Source organism: Stegodyphus dumicola, chromosome 7 (genome assembly GCF_044657685.1).
Source record: "Stegodyphus dumicola isolate Sdum_Otavi_A_Nest chromosome 7, ASM4465768v1".
In the NCBI taxonomy this organism is placed as follows: Eukaryota; Metazoa; Arthropoda; class Arachnida; order Araneae; family Eresidae; genus Stegodyphus; species Stegodyphus dumicola.
This window is the reverse complement of record NC_140774.1, coordinates 44204803-44230848: the sequence shown is the minus strand read 5'-3', so window position 1 is coordinate 44230848 and position 26046 is coordinate 44204803. Positions and strand designations below refer to the sequence as shown.

The following is a 26046-nucleotide window of genomic DNA, read 5'->3' as shown; positions in this document are numbered from 1 at the left end:
AGAAACATAGTCTGTAAGAACTAATTTCAGATGTACTATTTGATAAAAAAATAAAAATGAATAAATTAACTGTACATCTTTAATGTCATTGTTTCTAATATTCTGTGTACAGGAAGAAGAGGTTAGCTGAAATGAAAGAACAGGCAGCAAAAGAGAGATTTGGGGAAGTGAGAGACATATCTGCTGCAGATTATGTAGAGCAAGTGAATAAAGCTGGGGCTGGTGTTTGGGTCGTCTTACATCTGTATAAACCTGCGTATGTGACAACTATATATTATCCTTTTGCATAATTTATTTTGATTTAACATGCATAAGGTTTTACCTTTATTGGGGAAAATCACTTTTTAAGTGTAACTGAAAAGCATTTCTGAGAACTTAACATTTGTAACACAAAGGGCTAATTTTATGTTCCATTATTTTGAAGTACTTTTGCTTTTAGTGTTGTTAGATGAACATTTAAATAATAAGTGCAAAAAAAGTTTGATTGTTGTATGACAAATATTGTCAACATATTTAATTTTAAAGTTTGAAATCATGCTCAGAAGCCATGCACAAAGTGAAGAGAGAAAAGTTGGCATTTCTTTGTACATTACTGAAAATGAAATCTCTATTTAGAAATCTGTTTCTGATATTGAGAGAATAAGTCATGAATATTAATGTGCAAATTTTCATGAAAATTGTCAATAAATATAATTTTTTTTCAAAAATTATTAATGAAATATCACATACCATATTTGGCGCCATATAAGATGCACTTTTTTCCTAAATTTGGTCTCAAAAAAGTTATGTGCGTCTTGTACGTGAAAGACACAGGTTAACTTTCAATACTGAATGCTATTTTTAGCCCGGATAAAGGTCTAGACACACATAACTTTTACTACATTTGCCATAATTATTTTGCGCGTGCGTGAAATAACTGTCATCAAAAAGTGCCAAAGCTCGAAGCTGATGTCAAAGTTCAAACAGGTTCGATGGTCACATTACATGTATGGAGCCTATCCTTCTTTACATAGACTTTATTTGACTCAGCCAACACACGTGTCGTTATCGGTGCTACTCTGTATAAACATGTCAGAATCGGTGCTTAAAACTATTTGTTTAAAAAAAATACCCTGGAAAATATGACTACAGGAAACAAGAGATTAAGCTACAATTCAGTATAAACTAGGAGTGTTAAACTACGCCAAAGTGCATGGAGACAGAGCAGCAGCATGGCATTTCAGTCCACCACCTACCGAAAAAATTATACATACTTGGCGACTGCAGGTGGATCAACTGAAGACTGCTAAAAAAAAAAAAAAACATAACCTTCGATGCCAGCTCCATCTTGGCCTGAACTTGAAAATGCCGTAAAAATGTGGTTGATAGATAAGAGGAAATCTGGGATAAGTGTTTCAACCAAAATGATAATCACTGAGGCCATAGGATTTGCAGAAAAACATGAGAATCAGAACTTTTCAGGGTCTGAGGGCTGGTGCTACAGGTTAATGAAAAGGCAAGGCTTATCAATGCGCACAAAAACAACTATTGCACAGAAAATGCCAGTAGTTTTTTTTTTTTTTTTTTTTTCTGTATAATCATTAGATTACTCTAAATTAACTGCATGTGAATATTAATGATATATTACTTCATTTGAGAACTTAAAAATTAGTAATGTGGAAATTCTTTGGGCATGCCACATGCATAGCTGCCAATTTTCTCAGTTATTCACCCTATATTGTGATCTTTGAGTAGATCACAAAATCCCTAGATTTTTAATTTTTAGCCTTTATCAAGAAAAGTATTTTTCAGTAATAAATGAAATTTGTTATACAGTCAAAAGTCTTTAATCCGGACGTTTATAATCAGGACCTCAAAGCTACAAACTTTCTGTGCATGAGCATATGCGTTTATGCATGCACGTAATATGTTTATGCATGAGCATTTAATGTATAACGGACAGTATAAGCTAAGCTAAAATTATCTAATTATCTATTTCAGTTAATGTTTCAGATTGCGTTGTTCCTTAATCTTCTAATTGGATCCGGCTTATTATTTTTTGCAGACTGTTAGAGCAATTTTATAAAAGTAAGCTTGAACTTTCGATTATGTTAAAAAGAATTTCTGATACTGGAACTGCCAAATGATCTACAAAGCGAAAGCATGTTTCGATGTCCATTAAACAAAAAGTGAAATTTCTGCAAAAAATGGATAAAGGCATGTCCTTTGTTTCTCTAACCATTCCGAAATCTGTTTATCAATTTCACGCTGCTCTGCGGGGGGGGGGGGGAGACGTTGCATATTTGGCTTATAATTCCTTACTAAATGTAGTATTTCATCTTGATGTACTCCGTCTTTGATATGATTTAAATCAAATTCCTCATCATTATACTAAATATCACAAATACACGTCAAATAGTTTTCTGGTTGCAATTTTCTAATTTTGACTATGTGTAATGTATGCTTTACGAATGCGCGCGTCGAAAGAGATGTTTAATAAAGTAAACAAATAAATATTAAGCTTTTTTTTGTAAATTTTGATACCCTTTAGATCACAATTGCTCTTTATTTCATAAATTATGGTTTCATATTTTTAATTTTATAATTTCTGCATGCTGTCTTACCAGATTTAAATTGATGATCTATAATCCGGATTCGCCGAAGTCCTGACGAGTCCGGATTAAAGACTTTCGACTGTATTAATAAAACTGTAGGCAAATTTCATTCCCTTACTCCTGTTGATTCAATCCGAAATGTTTTAATCTGCTGTACATATTTGTAAACTTTATAAGAAGGTTCAATAATGTTTAATTAGTTAATATATGTATTCAATCTTTTTACGTTAATATATGGCACATTGCTATGTTTATCCATTCAGTAATCATGTACAATAATTATTAATTTTATCCTCACCATATTTAGAAATATTTTTCTTTCCTTATTCAGGATTTTTCTCAGCATAAAAGAAATAAGATTCTAAATGTAAGAAAATTCCAAACGAGATAAACCAAAAAATAAAAATTAGATTAATTATTCAATATTCATATATTTTATGTTAGAATCATACAGAAAATTACATTATATTTGTCTTCATTATAGTCTCCATTATGCTATGCTACTCAATACGATGTTTAAACAGCATAACTGTCAAGTAATAAAGATGTATTGTGATTTTCCAAGGATTTTATGGTTCTTCAAGACATTTAGATAAATTTCCAAAGATAATGTAATGTATCTTTGGCAATTCTATCTGCATGTATGTCACACCTATTAATACTTAGACCACAATCAATAAGTTGATTGACTTCATTTTGTCTAGTCAACTCTCCGCTAAATTGCATGAGTGTGAACCTTTAAATTATCACATTATATATATATATATATATATATATATATATATATATATACATAATACATGAAATACACCTTAATCTTTTAAGGTTCACATTATTGGGGACCACATATTCTTTAAATTTTGTTTAAAGGACAATTTGATTTAAAATTTTATTCTTTAATTTGACATTTCTTATGGTAGTCTTTTTTGCATTTTAATGTATCTTTGGCAATTTTGTTTTTCAGAGTTGTCAGTTTTTCATAATGTAGTATTTTTTACTCATTTTCTCTTTTTTTTCAAAGTGTTCAAATGCATGTAGGGAAAATTCTGGATACATTTGAGATTCGATCTTTTAATTTTAATTAAATTTAAATGTTGCCTTTTTTTAAAAAAATTGTTTGAAACTTTTATCGGTTTTTGATGTCAAATAATTCAGAAGAACGAAACACTCATTTGAGACAACATTAATCAACTTTTATGAAACTTTAATTTATATTCCCCTGGTGAGCTCTGAATTAGGGTTTCAGACAAAGGAGTTTAATTTATAGTTTTTATTTCTATTACCAATTTGCTTTTTAATTTTTGGGTTTATTTTACTGATGAACTCTTATATTAATTTTGATTATGTTTAGTTACAATGTTAGACCTTTTTCCATGGTTTCAATTATTAATACTAATAGAGAATTGCCATGTCTTGATTCCAATTTAATTTAATTTTAATTTTGGATGCTTTATTTTTAATTTGCGTTAATCTTTCAGCTATAGCACAGGATAGGTTAAATTTTTGTTTTTGGCATATTACGTTTTCTTTATATATATTTATATACTTCTTGTGCAGCTAATTGCAACCAAAAAGGGAGATGCATAGTTACATGTTATAGCAGTCCTATATGCGAAATTTCAATGCTCTGAGGCTATTCGTTTTTGAGTTATGTGGGATTCATACGTACTATGTCCAGATCCCATGAAAAAAGCTCTTCTGAATCCATTTTAAATCAGTTTTATAATTCATTTGGGGGGAAAAGAATTAAAAAAAAACTTCAATTTTTGTTTCAAATAAGGTTTTAGCTTTTTAAGGCTGAAACTAAATTTTATTATTTATAGAAAACTATATGAAAAGTTTTTCATTTTCTTGGTATTAAAAGTGTAGGTTAACATAATTGGGGATCACCCAATTTTTTAGCATTGTTTAAATGACAATTTAATTTAAAGTATATTTTTGCTTTTTATTTGTAATTGCTTTTGAATATCGGATGTTCGAATAATGTTTTTTTTTTTTTTTTTTTTTTTTTTTTAATGTCAGTTTGCATAATGTAAAGTTTTATGTTTTTTTGGAGTAGTCAATTTTGGTACAATGTAAGGTTTCATTCTTTTTTTCGAGTGTTTCGAAAGCATGTAAGGAAAATTCTGAATGCATTTGAGATTGGATTTTTTTGGTTCTATATGAGTTTTAATGTCTTAAATGAAAATGTAATTGAATCCTTTTTCAGTTTTTGATCTCAAATGAACCAGGAGAACGAAACATATTAATCAACTTTTATAAAACATTAATTCATTTTTCTCTGATGAGTTCTGAATTGGAGTTTCAGTAAAAGGAGATTAATTTTTATAATTTTGTATATTTTTCCTTTTCGCATTTTTATTTTTCGAGTTTGTTCTACTAATGAATTCTTATTTTAATTTTGATATCTTCAGATATTGTGTGAAACCTCTTATACATGGTTGCAGTTATTAATATTCTTGAGGAATTGCCTTTCCTCAAGAATTTGATTCAAGTTTAGTTTTAACTTTAGATGCTTTAAGTTTATATAGATATATGGATTATATGTGCTCATATCCATTATTGTTGTTCATTAATGTTTAATATTACTGTTTATTAAGACTCAGTTACTTTTTATAGTAGAAATTAAGCCTGCCTTTAAATATTTTAAGTTATTTATAATTTGTAGAAGTACTTGTGAAAATAATCAAGCTGATTATTTTAATTCTTTTTTCAGAATACCTTTATGCACAATGATTAACAATTATTTGCACATACTATCAAAGAAATTTCCATCTGTGAAATTCCTTCGTAGTATTTCAGACACTTGCATTGAAAATTATCCAGACAGAAATCTCCCATCAGTTTTTATTTATTATGAAGGTCAGTTGAAGGAAAAATTCATTGGTCCAGAAGCTTTTGGAAATCTCAACTTTAAAGCTGATGGTAAAAGATATACTACATATTTTGTTTTTATTTTTTAATGCAGTACAGCTCTTTAAAGTAAGTTGCTTTAGAATGACTTATTCATGACATCATTTGCTCATCTTTAGTTTCGTGGCATATTTTAAAGAAAACCAGTACTTTTCATGAGACAAATGCGTTAGAGAGGGCAGTCTGAATGGAAGCTGTTGTTGTTTTTTTTATTAAGTTTTGATATGTTTATAGTTTATATGTGTAGTTGTGATTCTTTGAGAAATTTCAGTTCGCTTCGTATCTTCCTAAACTTTTCAAAAATGAAATTCAAAGGCTTTTGAGCGTTGAGCAGATAGCTGGAGGTAACCATTGTTTAATGCCTAAAAATGAAATAAAATAGACAAGTCTGAAAACAGTGTGTGAATCGATTCTGGAAATGTGGGAGTTTTTACTGTTAATAACTGAGGAGAATGGGATTTTCAATGACATGGATGGTTATGATAAATATTTAATCTGGCAAAATATTGAAAGTAATGACAATGGCATTTATGAATTTGTAGCATTGGGCAAAAAGAGTGAATCAGATTAAAAAAAAAAAAAAAAAAATCATTAATACTTTGCTTCAGTGTTCTAAATAAAATTATCCTGTTTAATAATTTCTATTCAATTCTTATAGGTTCCAGTTATGAATCAGTAACTTCAATCAGTAAAAGAAATCAATTTTTGCTTTTAAATTGTTTAAATAATAAAAATAGACTACTTACAAGCTGTTTGCTGAGATATATTAACTTTTAAATCTGTCGTATAAAATCATGATCAAATGTGTTGATCAAAAATGACAGGAAAAGCGTGGAAAAAAATTGGATATTTCGTAATAAAAAATTATGCAAATAAGTGTAGAAATAAGAGGGAAAATAATTGGTCTTTGATTAGTTTACAGAAAAAATACATCATTTTTATAGAAGACAGGAACAAATTCTCTCCTTATTAAGAAGCAACAGTATTCTGTGTTGTGGACAGAAATATGTCATTTGAATAATTAAGATGAAGTAAAAGAAAAACAGAAATAAATATAATCACAAACTAAGAACAAAGGATTTTAAAATTTGGAATATTTAAATAAGAATAAATATCATTAAGTTTGTAGATTTTAGTGAATGTGGCAGATTTGAGTTAAATCTAATTCGTTGACTAAAAAAAGTCTTTTGGATAATTTTTCAGGAGCTAAAATCAAAAGAATTCTTAATGGGCTTACAGTGATTGGCAAAGGAAAATTTATTTATTTAACCTTTTTTGAAATGAGATCCATATTCTTTAAAATGTGATAAATGCAAGGCAATGTATGTTTGATTTCTTTCACATATGGGTTAAATATTTTATAAATATTTTTGATATGTTTAACCCGTAATAAAAACATGACATATTGATTCTTAAACAGAAATATTTTTCTTTTTAAATATATAAGATGTTAACTTTTTTTAATTTCTAGAAAAAAGAAAGTAAAGCAAAACTCTGAATAATTTGCAATAATTTGAACATAAATACTTATTTTTCATTACTGATGAATTATTTTTAATATGACAGAAGAAACTGGTTTTAAAAATCTCAGATAAGAAAATTTTGAAAATTACACATAACTATTAAAAATATAAAACTTATGAAAGCTTATTAAAATAAATACAAACACTGTACAAAGTCCGAGATCCAGACGTCCAATATCCAAAATGATCTAAAATCTGGACCTTAAAGCCATCAACAAAATTTGTTAGGAACTTTTTTTTATTTATTTTATTTTTATGCTTTAAGCATACAGATTTAATTTTTTCCTTCATAAGAAAACATGGAGAATCCTGACTCTTAATTTCACTTTGGCACTAAATAAAATACATCGTTATTGAAGAAGGAATCATTTTAGCATAAATTTGTGTGATCAATGATTTGGATCTGTAGCTGCATATCTGCTTGGTATACATTTCAAATATCTTTTCTAATATTTTATATCCCTGACGCCAGCCTGGCAAATCATTATTTATTTTATTTTGCTTTCATCACAGTACATTTATCAACACATGACAACTTGAATAATCATGCAGCGATCTCTGAACAATTTTTTTATATTAGTAATTGAATAGCAAAGAGTATTTTTCATACTCTTTGTTATTCAATTACTAATATTCCTTTTATTTTGACATTACGCTTGGCAATGATTATAGATTTAAGTTAAATACACTAAATGTTGACAAAGAAAAATTTAATAAAAATTTCTTTCCATATGCTAAAAATAAATTTTGTTAATGATACTCATAATCCAAAAGATTACATTTAGTGTTATTTGAATTAAGAATAACTGATTTTTTATTCTCATAAACCCAGAACTGGTGCCAGAGCTTGTATGGCCACACTGGGCAGCAGAATTTAGGGAAGACAAATTTCGAGAAGCACCGAGTAACAAAATTAAGGGATGATAAAATTTTTAGAATTTAGGGAAAGCACTGAGACCCAAAATTAAAGGACTGCAAAAATTTAGAACATAGGAAGGTGCTTAGTAGCAGAATGTATCACCCACAGAGGCTGCGTCAGGCGGCAAAATATCTAGTCCCGGCCCTCAGTAATTTTAAGTATATGTAGGAATTTATTTATTCAGAAGATAAGCCTTAAGCATGTGAACAAATTAGACATAAGTATAATAAATAACTAAATATAATTCAGTCTTAATTGTCTCGGTGCACGATAGAAGCAAGGCAGCATCTATTGGAACATTTTGTCACCATGCTACATAGCCAATCTTGTATAGCAGATGCTGTTAAGCTAGGCTAAAATTATACTTTACTGATTCCAAAGAATTTCAGTTAATATAGCAGATTGTGCTGTTTCTTAACTTTCCGATTGATCCAGCTTATTATTTTTTGTAGGCTGTTATAATTACGGCAATTTTATGAAAACTAAAGTTTGAACTTTTGATTATGTCGAAAAGAGTTTTTAATTTTGGAGCTGCAACAGGATCTACAAAGGAAAGGATGTTTTGATGTCCATTAAACAAAAAGTGGAATTGATCCAAAAAATGGATACAGGTATATCCGTCTCAAAATTATGCGAGGAGTATGGCATTGGAAAGTCAACTGTATATGACATAACAGAGAAAGGAACTTTGTGAATTTTTGTGGATTCCGACACCCCACTCACAATGAATAACAGAAAAATTATTCGCTATGCTAAAAGTGACGATCATGACAAAGTGATGATTGAATGGTTAGACAGAGATGCAGCAAGGGCATGCCATTGACGGGTCCAATGCTAATGAATCAAGCCAAAATATTTCATGAAGAAATGAACTTAAAAACTGAGTGCACATATTCAATAGACTGATTAACCAAATTTTAAAATCGCTGTGGTGTAATGCAATTAAAAATTTTAGTTTAAAATGCTTCAGCTGATACTGAAACTGCTGAACTATTTGCAGATGAATTCATTGAACTCATTAATAGTGAAATGATGTAGCAGAATAAAAAATTTACAGAAATTTACAGGGCAAATTTACAATATCAATGAAACTTTTCTTTTCTGACATTATGTACCATGAAATACCTTGGCAACCTCTACAGAAAAGGTTCCAACTGGTGTCAAAGATTAAAAAACTAAACTAACAATTTTAGCAGGTGCAAATGCTGCAGGAATGCATAAGTGTAAACTTTTCATAATCGGAAAAAATACAGGACCTCAAGCATTTAAAAGAGTAAAGATTTTCCCATTATATATCAAGCAAATAAAAGAGCATGGATGACACAAGCATTCGTGTATGATTGGTTTGAAAATCATTTCATGGAAAATTTGAATTCGGTTGGTTTACCTGATGACTCAAAAATTGTCCTGATTGTAGATAACTGTTCAGCTCATATTTCACTTAAAGTTTTAATGAAAGATAACGTATCCATGTTATTCTTTCCTCCAGGTCCTTCATACAGCCTATGGGTTTGGAATAGTATGTGCGCGGAAGTGCAAATGTAAAGTCGCATTTTTAAAATCCATGCTAAATTTCTTGAATATTGGCAAGAATTTTTGAAATATTTTAGCATAAAATCTGCTTTGTGGAGCATTGCAAAATCGGGGGAGGATGTGCCTCCAGATACTTTAAGATGCTTGACATAATTTATGACCAGCTACCAATTTTTCATGGTGAGGCTGATGAAGATGATAGCCATGAATTTGAAGGCTTTCGGATATTGCACACTACAGGTGAAATTTTCCAGTTGATGGATTTTGTAAAGAAATGTGCAGAAGCGATAATAAATGAAGATGATATAGCAAAGTTTATCCATGCAATCACAAGGCTCCAGTAATCAATCAATTAGCCGACAGCGACATCTGTAGTATGGTTCTAGATCCATAAAATACCACTAACGATAGTGAATAAAATGACAGAGGGGTTATTGAAAACGAAAAAATTTTGATTGACAGGTTAGTCGGAATTCTTGACACAGCAACTACAGTACTTGAACAGTGGAACTTTGTAACTGAACAAGAGATTATGTCTGTCTATAGAATTGAAGAGAAAGTATTAGCACAAAACACGAAGCAACTTGAACAATTTATATTCAAAGAAATGTTTAATAAAGTAAACAAATAAATGGTAAGCTTTTTTTTTTTTCCTTAAATTTTGATACCCAGTTTGAATCATAAATGCTTCATTATTTCATAAATAGTGACTTTTTATTTTATTATTTTTACATGCCATCTTAATACTTGTAGAGTTAAACTGATGATTTAATATTTGGAAAAATCCCAAATCCAGTATTGCCGAAGTCCCGATGAGTCCGGATCTGGGACTTTGTACTGTATTGTAATACAAATTGGTTGATGATGAAGTTTTTGCCAGGCAAAACTTGGGAATTATTTAGTAACAAAAATTTTAGCATATTCTAAATATCATCATTTTGAATGTAATCACTGAAGTTCAATTTAGTGCATTGCATACATATACACAGGAATTTCGCCCTTCTATGGACTGTTCTGTGATATGGAAACATATTTTATATGTTAGGAGCACTAAATCAGCACCTACCTTTGATAAATTTTCAACTTGTTTTTCGAGAATTTGAGCAGTTACAAAGTGTAACTCTTGTGAAAGATAAAAATTCTGTTCTAATCTTTTCATACAAGGTGTGGCTATAAATTTTCAGGACTGCTCTAATAACACCAGAACAGATGATGTGAAAAACTTAACCCTTTAATATGTTTTGAAGTAATCCCCATCGGTCATAACAAACTTTTGTGCTCGTCTGTATAAGTTGTGGAAACAACTTTTAAAGTCCTCTTTCGGAAGGCTCTTCAATGTCAACGTCACGTTCTTCTTGATGTCTTTAACATCCACAAAGCATGTTCCTTTGATCACAGTTTTAAGTTTGGGAAACAAAAAGAAGTCTGTGGGGAACCAAGTCAGGAGAGTACGATTGAACATTCCCAAACTCATAACTGTGATCAAAGGAGTCTTTGTGGATGTTGAACACATCAAGAAGAATTTGACATCGACACTGAAGAGCCTTCTGAAAGAGGACTTTAAAAGTTGTTTCCACAACTTATACAGCCGAGCACAGAAGTGTATTATGGCAGATTGGGATTACTTCGAAACATATTAAAAGGTTACGTTTTTCACATTATCTGTTCTGGTGATATTAGAGCAGTCCTGGAAACTAATAGCCTCACCTTGTATATTCCTGCACTGGTATGGAAGCTAATAACTTTGCAAATAGAGATTTTTCTTTTATTTCTTAGTTTTATTTATAGCACTTAATGTAAAGTATAAAAATTTACTACTGAAATCTAGAATGCAGAAAAAGATGGCCAAAGGCCACTTGAACATGCAGTGATTTGAGAAATATTTCTCATCAAGATCATCTACTCCACTTTGTTTGCATTATAATATACTGTAATTTCAGGTTCATGCATTTTATTAGTAGTAAAAATTATGCTATGTATCAAAGAAATTAATGCTATTGATTTACCTTTCTTGTTGATGTGCAAAATCACTGTACATTCCTTTAAACATCCCATTGTTCATTTCTCCAAAACGCATATAATATGTTGTTTCAGTTTTTCATTTTATTAAGTAAAAAGTGGGGTGAAATTTCTTGTTCATTTCTGTTCATTGTATCCACATATGTTAGCTATTTTTCAGCAGGATGTCTAAAAGTTCTATAGACAAGAACCAGTTATCTGTCGTAATATTTTGATTTGTTCCAAAAAGAGTTTGAATAAGGTGCAAAACAGACTGTGTTAGTTTAGAAAATCTCCTCTATTTTCAATCCTGCTTGATTTTGTTAGAGGTTTTGCTATAATATATATCTGTGCATTGAAAAGGTAAAAGTTTCTGCCATTTGCTGCAGCCCTGAGTTTTATTCTGTAATTACATGGGTTTATTCGGCATTTTTTCTCTGAAACTAATGAGCATATATTATCAGCTGACCAATTCCATATACATTTTGGCAGTGTTCTATGAAACTGTTAAAAACATGGGACACAGCTGCTATTGGATCATGTTTTATGCATCCTAATCTGTAATGTGATATAAAGTCAAGGTTGTTGAATCTCAGTGCAGAAAGGAAATGCTGCAAATCTCTTTATACTCATGGTGACCTTAAATATATTTTTGCTAGATCTATCAATGGCAGAAAGTGTTTCACATCACACTACCATCAAGATGTAGATGTTTACCACTAACATTGATGTCGGTATTAACATGATGTGAACTGAATACCAGTGGTGTAGCAAGCATACCTGGCACCAGGGACATAAAACCTTTTTGGCGCCCCCGCCCACAAAAAACTTTCAGTAATATAATGTATAGAATATATTCATAATAAGAAAATAATGCAAATAATAATAAAATGCTGAATCGGCCATAAAATACTCAAAAATATATTAAGAATAGTCACTACCTAACTACACTAGCCCTTGGATTCGGAAGTGCATCTGTGTCGGCGGAAAAAATCAGACATACGATGATCTAGAATTAGTTAAAAAGTTGTTATTTATTTTACATATTTATATAAGTGTTTTTAAAAAGTGCAATTTTTAAACAAAAGTTTAACATACATAGTAGATATGTAGCAACTTGCCTACTACAACTCAACTCTGCCAGTCTGGTAACTCATAGCAACCAAAAAAAAAAAATATTTATTCTATTCAATTTTTATAATTATTTAACGATCTGTCTCAAATAATTGTACTACCATAATTGGTGACCCGTATTTATTACAAACAGCAACCTTCAATGTTGCACAAATATGGAGTTTTATGTCAAAATTCTGAGCAGCAGTAAGTTATCCAGTGTTTGATGATGATGAGATGCAAGTAAGATATTTCACCTGTAATTTCAAGCGTTGGTGAATCAACATATTTCTGTCATAATTTCAGCGGATATATGTATCGTCTGCTGCATATGAGCCGCCAATTTCTCTGATTTCAAGTACCAAGAAACTGTGTCACTATATACATATTGATTATTTTTCTATAGATATTATTATTGTGCATATTCTATACATATTATTATTGTGCATATTTGATTGATCTAAAGTGGTTGACAACCATGCTGCTTCACAATTGGCGCAAGTGGCAGTTAAGCCACCGCCTTTTTGTCGCTGAAACCCATCATTATGGTTAATTCAATTGGATGCGCAGTTTAAATTCAGTCGCATTATTGCCGACAAAACTCAATTTTATACAGCGATCGCCGCGTTAGAATCAGAGGTACTGCAATCAGCTCGTGAAATAATTTTAAATCAATCCACCGGCGACGGACAAATACAAATCGTTTTTAAAAAATTCTGTTTATGAAGAATCCAAGACAGTTAAAATCAAGCAGCTGTTGCATGATTTACAGTTGTACTCATATCAATGAGGCCTTCTCAATTGCTGTCTAAAATGTCAGACTTAGCCGCCGGTAACCTGACGGATAACATTCTTAAAATTTTATGGATGAATAGACTCCCATCTAACATGCAAACCATTTTAGCGGCCAGTAGTAGTAGCGAGCCACTTAAAAATCTTCCTGAAATTGCTGATAAAATTCATGAGATGGCCATTCCAGCACAAATACACGCAGTGCAGGCTCTTGGTCCAGGTATTGTGGCGTTACAGGCTTAAATTGATGATTTGTCCAAACAGGTTGCTCAGTTAGTAGCCATCCAAGCTGAACCTTTTCAGCGCAACCGCTCCACATCACGTGGTCGAAATACACGTCGTAACCCACTGAGGAAACATTATGAAAGCCCTCCTCCAGCTATTTGTTTTTACCACCACAAATTTGGAAGCAAGGCAAACAAATGCTGCCCACCGTGTTGTTATAACGACCAGGGAAACGAGAAGGGCCATTGCTCAAAGTCGTGAACGACAACAGCCGAAATTTTGCACGCCTTTTCATCATCCAGAAGAATTCGGGCTTAACCCTTTCGTGGGCTGTGGGAAGATTACTTCCCGCCTACATGATCCTGGGAAATACACCTGTGGGAAGCGCAAAACCCACTATAATATATTGGCTTTGGTATTATAACGTTGGGAACTCTAATTCCCACTTCAGTATTGTGCTGCCATCTGTGTTCAATCGATTGAAAACAGAATTGCCACATTTGTTTTGAAAGTTCGAACGCGTTGTGCGAGATCTGTTCCACTGAGACACCTGTTTTGATTTTACATTTGCATTGCTATACGATACTGCTACAAATGTAAGTAAAACACTGTTTTTATTATAATAACGTTCTCTTAGTTTGTGTATTTCTACAGTAACTATCTAATATTGAATAATAAATAATGGGTGAAAAGTGAAAATGCTATTGCATCGTGTATAAAAGCCACGTGCAATAGGTATGTTGGAAAAATTGGAATATTTTTGAAAATACATTTGAAAAATCATTTAATTCTACTGAGAAAGAAAAGAATTATTTTGGCATGATTTTTACAGAGGAAATTTTACAGAATATTGTTGACGAAACTCACATGCAAAGCAGCCTAAGAAAAGGAAGACATTGGGTCATACCACAATAGACATTATCCTGAACTGGAAAGAAATCACATCAGAAGAATTGAAAGCATGGGTTAGGATGCATATACTCATGGGCATACATCAATTGTCTGAGCTGAAAAACTACTGAAGCACTGACCCTATTCTCAATGTTCAATCAGTAGCAAGAATAATAATCGCAAAGAGGTTAAAAAAATAACTGAGACTTTACATGTAAACGATAACAGCACAAATCCATGTGGAAAACTTGGGCATGATAAACTCGATAAAGTCAGACCAATCCTCTCACAGCTCAATGATTCCATACCTAAAGTCTACGAACCTTCGTCAACATTATGAATAGATGAATGTATGATAGCTTTCAAAGGGAGAACTTCATTGAAGCAGTATATGCGAATGAAGCCTATAAAAAGAGGTTACAAGGTGTGGTGTTTAGCAGACTAAGACTGGATATATTAAAAAATTTTAAATTTATTGTGGAAAAGAAACTTTTGATAATAAGGATAAAATATGGAGCTTAGGGGAAGCAAACTGAACTAACGGAAGATGTGAAACAGACAGGTCATCTTATAGCCTATGGTAATTATTTGACATCTTTTAGGCTTGCAAAAAGTCTACTTATAAGTGGTCTTTTATCTGTGGGGACTGTGAGGCTGCAAAAGAAGGATCTTCCACCAATGCTGAAGGCTATTATCAAATTACAAAGAGGAGTATCAATGTTCCTAACTAAGGAAGGTGTTGCTGCAATAAAGTGGATGGACAAAAAGGCTGTTACATTGTTGACTACTGCACACAATTCAGCGATTATTACATCTGTAAATCGTACACAAAAGGATGGTACTAAAATAGAAGTACCTTGCCCTAAAGCTGTTGCCGTATATAACGATATCATGGGAGGGGTTGATTGCTTCGATCAAAGAAAAGAAAGATACCAAATAGGAGGAAGATTTGTAGAATGGTGGCATCGTATTTTTGATTTTCTTATTGATCTTGGCATCGTAAATAGTTTTATACTGTGGCAAGTAAACAAGAGAAACAGAAATTTAGACCAGCTAGCATTCCGTATAGCATTAGCTCATCAATTAATAGGCAGATATTCCTCGAAAAAGGAAAGGCCATCCTGCTAGCTTCCAAGCAAAAAGGTGTGCAGTTCCAGATGATATACGCTTAGCAGCAACCATACAAGCACCTCTAAATTCTTTTTTTGGTTGGAAGCAAGAAAAACGATAAACGTGTTATAACCTGGACCACAGAATCTAGCGAAGCGTTCCAAAAAGGCAAAAATGGTTTAATTTCGGCAACGAATTTGCTGTATCCTTCCGCACCTAAACCATTATCACTCTACGTTTATAAGGTATTTCTCCCCCTTTCCTAGCGTGCCTTCGTGGTGTAGTGATTCTGCACGCTGGGCCGGTACTCCAGAGGTCCGCGGTTCAATTCCTGGCGAAGACAATTGCTAATGTTTCAACCTCTCTTGCTTCCAAATATCATTATTTCTCTACAGTGGTGCACAAACTAAAAGGGATGTTGGTTGAGGATTCTCCACACCCAGTATTTCGCGATTGGGTCCCCTAAAAACTCCAGTTGCCCTTTAAAAAGGAGAGTATATATTCTCCTGCTTTCCTAGCATGCCTTCGTGGTGTAGTGGTTCTGCACGCTGGGCCGGTACTCCAGAGGTCCGCGGTTCGATTCCCGGCGAAGGCGTTTCATATTTTTCATCTCTTCTGCTTCCAAAAAATAACCTAATGTTTCTACACGTTAACGCATGAACAACAGATATAGGAGCAGTTTTACAATAGAAAGATCAAGAACTATGGAGACCACCTTTATATTTTTCTAAAAAACTCTCACCAGCACAAACCAGATACAGCACTTACGATCGCGAATTATTAGGAATTTATGAAGCTGTCAAATATTTTCGACATATGCTAGAGGGACGCGTTTTCATGAACTTCACAGATCACAAACCCTTGACCTATGCTTTTCAACAGCATTTGGATAAAGCTTCTCCTCTTCAAATGAGACACCTAGACTTCAGAGGGCAATTTTCATAGGGTTCGCAGAATATTGTTGCAGACACCTTTTCTCGTATTGATGAACTAGCCGTTCCTTCGCCAATAAACTTTGCTACCCTTGCGGATGAACAACACCGAGATTCAGAACTACAAATCCTCTTGAAAAGCAAATCTTTCACCAATCTCAACTTGTAGCCTATGCAGCTGTCACCTGGAAAATCACTTTATTGTGATGTTCAGGATTCAAGATTTCGAACTTATGTTTCCTCCGGGTTTCGCCATGCCATTTTTAGCCAGTTACATTGTGTGTCACATCCTGGCATCAAGGCTTCGAGGAAAATGAGACAGCAACGTTTCTCGTGCTTGGAGTGCCAAAGATCTAAAATTGTAAGACACACCACCAGCCAATTTAAAAATTTTAATTTGCCCTCATTTTGCTTCAATCACGTGCACCTCGACTTGGTCGAGCACTTATATTTATTAATAATAGTATAATACATGAATACAATTAATTACTATGTATACATTTTTCTTACCTTGGATGAAGCAAATTTATCATTTACTTCATCAAAGTCGATCCTTTCAAATTTGTCTCTTTTCACACTTAGGGGATCTTGTCCCATCGTTGATTGTAAATATGTGAAAATGTATTTTAGTTTGCTGAACGAACATTCATAGTTAGCATTTGATAATTAAATAGTAAGTAGTATTTGAAGTGTGACTCTTAGGTTTGGAAAAACATTTTCTCTATAGATCTGTAGTGGAGTTTTATGTTCCCTATCTTTCCTACTGCAGAGTAACGTCATGCAGTCACATTCAGAAATAGAGGAGATTATAAAGTAAAATTACGAGGGCCATCCAGGAAGTAGATTACGTTTCCGTCTGTGTCCGCTAGGGGCGGGGCTAGCGCGGCCATCTTGGGGTCAGAGCGTTGCGCAGCTCAGTCTGCATCTAGCCGTGCTAGTGAGAGGTTCGTGCTGTGCTCCGTTCAGATACTGTGACGGTTTGAAATGTCTGCGTTAATTGAAAATCCCGCGAGCTGCGAGGTGCGCTCAGTAATAAGGTTTCTGACTGCAAAAAACTGTAAACCGATAGAAATCTATCGGCAGCTTCGTGAAGTGTATGGGGACAACATTATCACTGAAGGTGGAGTGCGTCAGTGGGTCATAAGATTTCAAAATGGCCGAACCAATGTTCACGACGAAGATCGAAGTGGGAGACCCAGCATAGTGACCGCCGAACTTCTCGAAAAAGTCGATGCTAAAGTCCGTGAAAATCGAAATTTCACAATAACGGAACTTTCTTTGAGTTTTCCACAAATTTCGCGAAGTTTGTTGCACGAAATCATCAGCGAAAAGCTTGGTTACCACAAGTTTTGTGCAAGATGGAAGGCAAGAAGAGGTAACGAAGTGGTTGAAGGCGCAGGCGGCCGAATTTTTCGACGAAGGAATTTCCAAGCTCGTACATCGCTACGATAAATGCCTTAATTTGTATGGTGACTATGTAGAAAAGTAGTATTTGAGTGTGGCTTTCATCTGTGTATAATAAAATTTGTTTCCTATACTTTGTTTATTTTTTTATTCCAAAACGTAATCTACTTTCTGGATAGCCCTCGTATAACGTTTACAAAGTTGGGATTATGAAAATTTAGTCAGCGACGTCGAAAACTATGCGTTTTAGATGAGGAGTAAGGGGCGACCTCCAGTATTCCTTTTGTAATATGAGATTAAAAACAACTGACATGTGTTGAATGGGTCGTAGCAGTGAATATACGATGTCTCAGCAAGATGACTTAGTTGAATCGGTAGCCAGGAAGGCCATCAGTCGTTTACAGGAGAGTCAAACACAATCCATTGTAGCGGAAGAGCAGGATTTTTCCAAAATGTCATTTCCAGATTATGGAATCGGATTTTGGAAGCTGGATATGTTTGAGAAATTCGGGACAAGGTTTATATCGTTTTAAAATAAAAAGCGGGAGATATACGTGCATTTCCTTTAAGCAAATAAATCTCTAATTTGGAGAAATAAAGTGGTCCGAAAGAACATTTTGGTTCATGTACTGCAAACATTTTATCAGACAAATCAAGAAAATAAATAATTAATTATATTACAATAGTTATTAATTTTAAATATATTTTCCAGAAATCAATCAAAATAAAAACTGAAATTTTCCAGAAAATCTTGTTTGGAGACCATTTGGCGCCCCTCTACGAGCGGCGCCCGGGACATCATGCCCCCCCTCGCTACGCCACTGCTGAATACCTACATGAATTTTTTAGGGGGGGGATTTTTAATTTCAATCAAATTTAGTATATTTCATATTACTGCTTTGCATTTTATATTTTTCAGACATTTTATTTAATTTATATTTGATCCATTTCACAATATATAGTAAAATATCAGTAGTGAGAAATAATTGCCAGTTGGAGAGTGGATCTGCTTTTTCCCAAAAATTTTGAGCTTTCTCTCATAAAACTGGCACTTTCATGAATATACTGTGTTTTCTTGTTCATGACAAAAGTTGAAATTTTAAAATAGACCACTGATACCAGTTTTTCCCTAGATATACACTCTGTCACAAAAAATATATGCACCCAGAAGGAAACTAACTACTATCACGAAACTTAACATGTATGTAGTGTATTAGGACATAAACAAATGATTACAAATTCAGAAAAAAGGATCATTTTATTAAGAAGTTATGGCATGAAAAAGATTAAAAATGAGTAAGTAGTAGTATAGCCATCTCTAGCAGCTATACAAGCTGAAACACGGTATGGCATCTAATCAAGTAGGTCACCTATTACCCCCTGCAGAAGATCATGCAATAATCTTTGCAACTGGGCAATTAATTCACCAGTATTCTGTGATGGCTGCAGTTGCCTTCCAAGCATGTCTCAAATGTGCTGTATTGGCAAGAGGTCTGGTAACCTCGCAGGCCACGGAGTATGTCATATCTTTGTGTAATGGGCACATGCTGCTGGTCTGGCTGCCTCCACACGCATGCGCGTTGTTCATCAGCACTGTGATTAATTTGGATTCATCACTGAAGAACACATGCCTCCAGTCGGTCACACTCCAGTTTGCCCGAGTTCGGCATAAATCCAGTCGGCACAGCCTATGATGTGGAATCAGTGGTAAGCGTCTTAATGGATGTCAGCAGCATATACCATTGTTGACCAGTCATCTCCAAATGGTTTCCCTTGATACCACCAGTTGCCTTTTGTGTTCTCTCCACAACAGTAGACTATCCCTTTCGTGATTCATTGTCGTCAACATGGAGCAACTACCATATTGCTCGACCGAGATGGCAGTTGTACGCCTGTTCGACCAACATGCTTTTGTGAGGCCCTTCTCAAAGTTCAACAACTGTTTGTACTGCCGCCGGTTATATCTCAGAGGCATCTCTAGTCACAATATCGTCCATTGTTGAATACCATTCGTTTGAATAGCCCTACAGCATAAGCAGTCACACTTTTAAACTCTCTCAGCTACGCACCCCATATGCGCATAGCGCGCTTACCCTTGTATCATTGCCGTCGAAATTTAAATCATTTACATCTCTCTTGCAAGACTACATTCCTGCCGAGTTTCATTACTGTGACTTGATTTCTTCTGAATGCATACTTTTGTGTGTGTGTGTGTGTCATCAGATTTTTTCTGACAAAGATTAATCCCTTTCATATTCAGAATTTATGAATATATCTTCTGAAATGCTATCAAAATCATTGATATTGTTATGAATTTTGTACATATGTAAATAATTTTAGTTAAATTATAGTATTTTTTGTATATTGTCACATGAAAATCTAAAAAGGCAAAGCTTTGCCGGAAAAGTAAGAACATAGGGCCAATTCCATTTAAAATTGAGTAAATGGCTATCTTGCTAAACTGGTGAGGTGTAAGCAAGCTGATGACGATTTTAGCTTCTAATTTTTGTTGCCAAATTTCACGAGAAATCGCCAAAAGTTGGCCAACTTGGCGACATTTTGGTCTGGTTCATGTATAATTGTAAATGGTGTTTGTTGTTGAATAATTATTATTAATCTAGATATGTAATTGTAATGGTATCGAGCCTCATATGCCTTCCAGTAGTTTCGAGAAGTGGGAGGTACTAGATGTTTCTCAGTTGCAGGTGGAAAACTATATAAGAGCAGAGAGAGCATAAGTTTTTGAGTTGTTTTAGTTCACCATTGAGAGATCTCCATGCAAGCTTCCCCTTTTAGATGCACTTTGCATTGCACTGTGTTTAACATTCTTAGTAGTTTCAAGTGTAACTACTGATTGTACTTTGTTATACTGAAAAGAACTGTAAGAGTATTTTTGTGCAAAGTTCCAGAACTGTAAAATGTTCCTTTTGTGCTAAAATAAATTTTATAAAGTTATCATTAGTTCTGTATGCATTCAATCTATTACAAATCCATTTGTACACAACAATGTAATTCTTCGCTTTATCGAGTCACTGCAAAATTCTTTCTTTGAAGTCTTTATCACCATAGCATACTTGCTTGGATATCACTGTAGATGTTTTAAAAGAAAAAAGCTACGTAAATAAACATGTTCATCTAGCAGACTGCATTTGATGATTTTTTTTAAATACAAAGAATGCAAAGGTGCTGCAATTAAGTTGGAAGAAAGGGAAGCAATAATATCAATGATTAGATAAAGTGATAACATTGAGGGGTAGTCAAAAATGTCACTAGCTTTTTCACCTTCTGGTGCAATCTCTCCTATTCCTAGGTTCTACCATGCAAGTCTTCTCTAAATTTTGCTGCCCACTGCAGCTGCAGTGGTTGCACCAGCTGTGATGCTGGCCCTGGGCTAGTTCATTTTGGAATATCCGGTATATATTTAAATGCAGTAATCTCGCATATGGCATATTTCCAGCTAAAGAGTTAAGGGAAAAAGTAAAATACCATTAATATCACTAATTTAAAAAATTAGTTTCCTTAATACTTAAATTTAAGATCTTTGTATTTTATTAGTATAGATCAGGGGTTCTCAACCAGTGGTACACAAGAGAAAAATAGGTGGTATGCAAAGAAGCAAAGTGTGTTTAACTATTAAATTCAAAAATTAAAACCCCAACGTTCTGATTGAGGTTTTTCTCTAACACTGATAAATTTATGTGATCTGAACTTTGTTCAAGATTGGTGGTGGTAGTAGTGCTTTGTAGTGGTGGTACTAAAGGTTTTCAATTTTTGTTTAGATGGTACACGTTAGTCAAAAGGTTGAAAATCACTGGTATAGATTTTTTTAAAAGAAAAACATTAAACATAATTCACATATGAAATATCTATGTATAATTTGTATCATTCAATAAAAATTTAATTTTATGAGTGTAAAATTTGTCACTAGTATTTGGATCTAACCCGGAAAAAAATTTTTTTTATCTGAATGTAGAGTATTACATTTACTGTTCATATGCTATTACTGATGATTAAAGACAGATGAGCTTTGAAAATGTTAATTCAAAAATAAATTAATTGAATGGAGTTTATAGTAAAATATGAAATTATAATTTAAAAGGATCACTAAAAATTGCTTTTATTTTGATATTTTTGCCATTTTGCAATTAAGGTTATGAGATTAATTCATTATTTTCTGTTAACATTAATATTTTTATTTGTTTTTAGTATTGTTGTAAACTAATATATGTTTACTATAAACATTAGTCTGCATTTATTGTTAACAAACTATTTATTAAAAAAATTATTTGTTAATTCTTTGATGCATCAATAAAGAAAATTATAATCGAGATTGGAAATAATTATTCCTTAAATTATTTGTTATGTAATTCATGTTGTAAGTTTTAACTTAGATCATTTTTATAATTAGCACTACTAAAATTTCATTTTTTTGTACTTTATTTCTCATTGAAAATATTATTGAAATGATGTATATTTGCTTGTTTTTCCAGAGTTTGAATGGATGTTATCTGAAGTTGGTGTTTTAAAGACTGATCTGGAATGTAATCCTAGGAAAAAAGTTCAAGATGTGCTTTTGTCTTCCTTGAGAGGTTATTCAGATAATGATGATTGGTAGCACAAAAAGAAATGTTTTTAAATTATGTTTAAATTTTTAATAAAATTTATGTTGTTTCAACTTGTTCTTTTATTAATTAGAACACTTGCACTTTTTGCAAATCAAGGCTTAATAGTGGCCAAGTGGTTAAAGGCATAAAATATAAGTAGTCTTTCTATTTCTGTTTATTAAATAAAATGAATTGGCTGTATGAGTTTTAGGAGGCTTTTCACATTTGTAGGTTAAATACAAACCATTTTTGCAGGAAAATTCTATCTTTTCACTTAAGCAAGGTGGCCTTTACTGAATGCCTGATTATCTCGGGTTTCTATATATTGCAGTTAATTATTATCCTGTGAAAACTCGGGAGAAGCAGAATTTGTTAGTACGATTTGTTTTATCACAGTTTTACTGACCTGGAGGAAATTAAGGAAATATTCCGCTTTGATTGGCAGTTTGCCAAATTTTGTTGGTTGCATGGTTCTTTTGGAGGGACTGGTCACATGTTTCCCTATTGTATAGTATACCTCGGCTTGTGGATTAGTAATGTATAAAGAATACATGTGTTGAAAAAAAAAATGAAATAATGGCAATGATGCAAGATAGCAAAAGTGATGATTTTTCAAATAGTGATTATAAAGAGGTAGGAAAAAATTGAAAAAAAAATCAAATCCAACAAGACAGTGTACTCTGTGCTCCCATGAAAGAGATTCCAGCAGTAAGTCAGTAAAAAAGAGACCAGATACCGGTGTAGAATGTCAGATATCACTTTGTGTTATCCTTTGTTACAAAAACTATCATACAAATACTAATATCTAACTTTTTTCGTTTGCCCGAGATAGCTCGGAATAGTAAACTAATATTAAAACTAAATGCTTTTGCACCTTCAAAAAATTAAAAATTCAACTTAAAACCTACATATTTTCATTTGTTTTGTTTCGTTGTATTTAATAATAAAATAAAAAAAATGTGATGTTTTTTGCAAGTTTTTTCAAAAAAAATTATAAGGGAAGCTTTTAATATCTTTTGTTGTAACAAATAATTCTATCTCACAAATCAAACTGATTGTCAGAAGTTAAGTACTGGTATCATAAAGTTAAACAAAACATTAACCAGTTGCTATTTTCTTTTAATACTTTCTATATTTTGAGGGAATCTTATACATATCTCATTTCAAAAAGCAAAGTTTTGTTTCCAATGACTGGATATTTGCTTTAGAAAAAATAATAATGCTGGAAAACGATAAAATATAATGAATATTAATAATAAAAACAAAATGTCCAGAAAATTTTAATTTGCCATTGCCACTACCTACACTACTGTCACATGATGACAAGGCTACATCTGTCAAAACCATCAAAAAGTAATGAATGAAAATGGTGTGAATTGCTCTCAGGCAGTCATGGAGGTCTAAATAAAGTGATACAGCTAATTAAATACATAAATAATAACTTTAATTAGTTGTAACAGCTTCAACACGGTGTTGAAGAAAGCTACCACGGTGTGTAGTAGTAGTAACCTCGAAAGTGGAAATCCCACATTGTTCGTATTCAAATGTTGCGTTTGGAAGTTCTGTAAGTAGCTGGTCGTGCTTCTATAGCCAACTTTCTACGACTGTGTGCAAATGTATTGAAATATTTAAGAATTCAAAAGGCTATAAACATTAATGACTGTAAACACCAATTCTATAATAACTAAGGCCTAATATCGCAATTCTGAGTTCTGTTCAAAGTTTGTATGTAAAAAAACAGCTTCAAATTTTATCTTCTGGCAGTTGTTAAAATATCATTGTAAATATCTGTAAAATTCTATTTTTAAGATTTATAAAATTCCAGTGTCTATAGATTCAAGATCATATAATTTGCAGAACAGCATTTGCAAACTGTTATTGTAATTCTGATACCCAGAGATAAATGCTTGATTGTAGTGCCTGTCCACCCTGATATGGGCTGTGGTTGGGCTAGTTAGTAGATAATTAATTCATCATTGGCTGGACATAATATGCCTTGAAGCAAAATAGCATGCCAGCTATCCAGTCAGTGGTTAAAAGGAAAGTCATTGAATAAAAGAGAAAGAAATAATGGAGAATTGCAATATGATTGTCACCAACCAAAATTTGTACAAAAGCAATGTACTTGGGTATAACTAGCCCTGGTCACCTATTGCTCAATTCCTTACATGTCCTATGTAGCCTTCCCATTTCCTGCTTTTTTTGCAAAAAATAGTATAAAACAATTGAAAACCAGTAGTTTTAACAGTGAGTAGTTCATAAGATCAGTTATCTGTCTTTCTTTAGTTATATTCAAATTTGTGTTTGTAGAGTTATGTTTTACTTTTTGTCTTTTAGGATCATTAAATGTTAAGGTTTGTCAAAGTAAAAATGAATAAGTTGTTAAAAGTAAATTTTTTGCTCAGAAATAAAACTACCGTGAATAATAACTAATGAATGAATTTGACATGTATACTAAGCATTTCTGTAAAACAAGATGAGCCAAGATGAAGGTATTACTTTGGGAAGAGATGAGCTGACTAGATTCTAAACAGAATAAAAAAGAATTCTATTGAAGACAACCCCAATCCTTTTTCTGTTCTATGTGTAAAAGTTTTGTCAAATGGATTGTATAAAACCTTCATTCCTGTTGCATTAAACATCCCAATTACAAATGAAAATTAAATAAACTTTTTTCTGAACTGTATAAAGGTCCTGATGTAAAATCTTATCTATTGCTAATTAACACATAATGAAAATACGATTGAAAGTGGAAAAACCATACATTTGCTAGAAGTCTGAAGCTGTTTAATGCATGTTTGGAGAAACATATGCGAAAAAATAACAGAATTCTCTTTTCAAACAATACAGTCTCTTAGAAAAGCAAGGATGCTTTGGATGAATTTTGAACCAGCAGTAACTGAAGAAAAAAAAATAGCCTTTTTTCTTCTTTTTCCTGTACATGTTGTTGACAGCACCAATGTATTGAAAATTTTGAGATTGGTTAATTTTTGTTATAAATTTATATATATGAAGTTCTATATTAATTCACTTTAAAATAACTACATGTTTACTTTTGCAAGAATGCTTAGGGTTCTAGTATAGTCCTACATCTCATCAATAATCAATAAATTTATTCATTTATTTTTTCATTACTGATATTCGAAATAATTATGCTACACTAACAATATTATGTTTTGGTTTACAATATGTGTTGTCACTATGTTTATTTGCTTATTATGTGATTTGCAAGCGAGAGATGATTGGGAATTGCTGATCTAGAACATTGCCCCAGGTGCAGTGCAGGGAGTAAACCAATATTGCATTCATAAGAATGGGACATGGACAACTACAAACATTCTTGGCTTCTCTGAGATTTCAGACAAGGACCATTGCTATGCCACCATGCACTGTTAATCACCATATTGAATAGGATGGTACAAAAAGTTTAAAGAATACAGCTGCAAATGGGAAATCAAAAACCAATGTATAAAAAGTATGCATTAATTAATATTT

General features: G+C 32.6%; 1 protein-coding gene across 1 annotated transcript in view; it reads left to right on the top strand.

Moving 5' to 3' along the window:
- viaf (viral IAP-associated factor) overlaps nt 1-22622 on the top strand; it is a 49629-nt gene extending 27007 nt beyond the window's left edge. Inside the window, exons 5-7 of the mRNA XM_035372656.2 lie at nt 113-256; nt 5311-5519; nt 22438-22622. Coding sequence (XP_035228547.1) covers nt 113-256; nt 5311-5519; nt 22438-22562 — 478 coding nt within the window. The 3' untranslated portion in view covers nt 22563-22622. The remainder of the gene's footprint in view (nt 1-112; nt 257-5310; nt 5520-22437) is intronic.
- Nucleotides 22623-26046: the final 3424 nt, after the last annotated feature.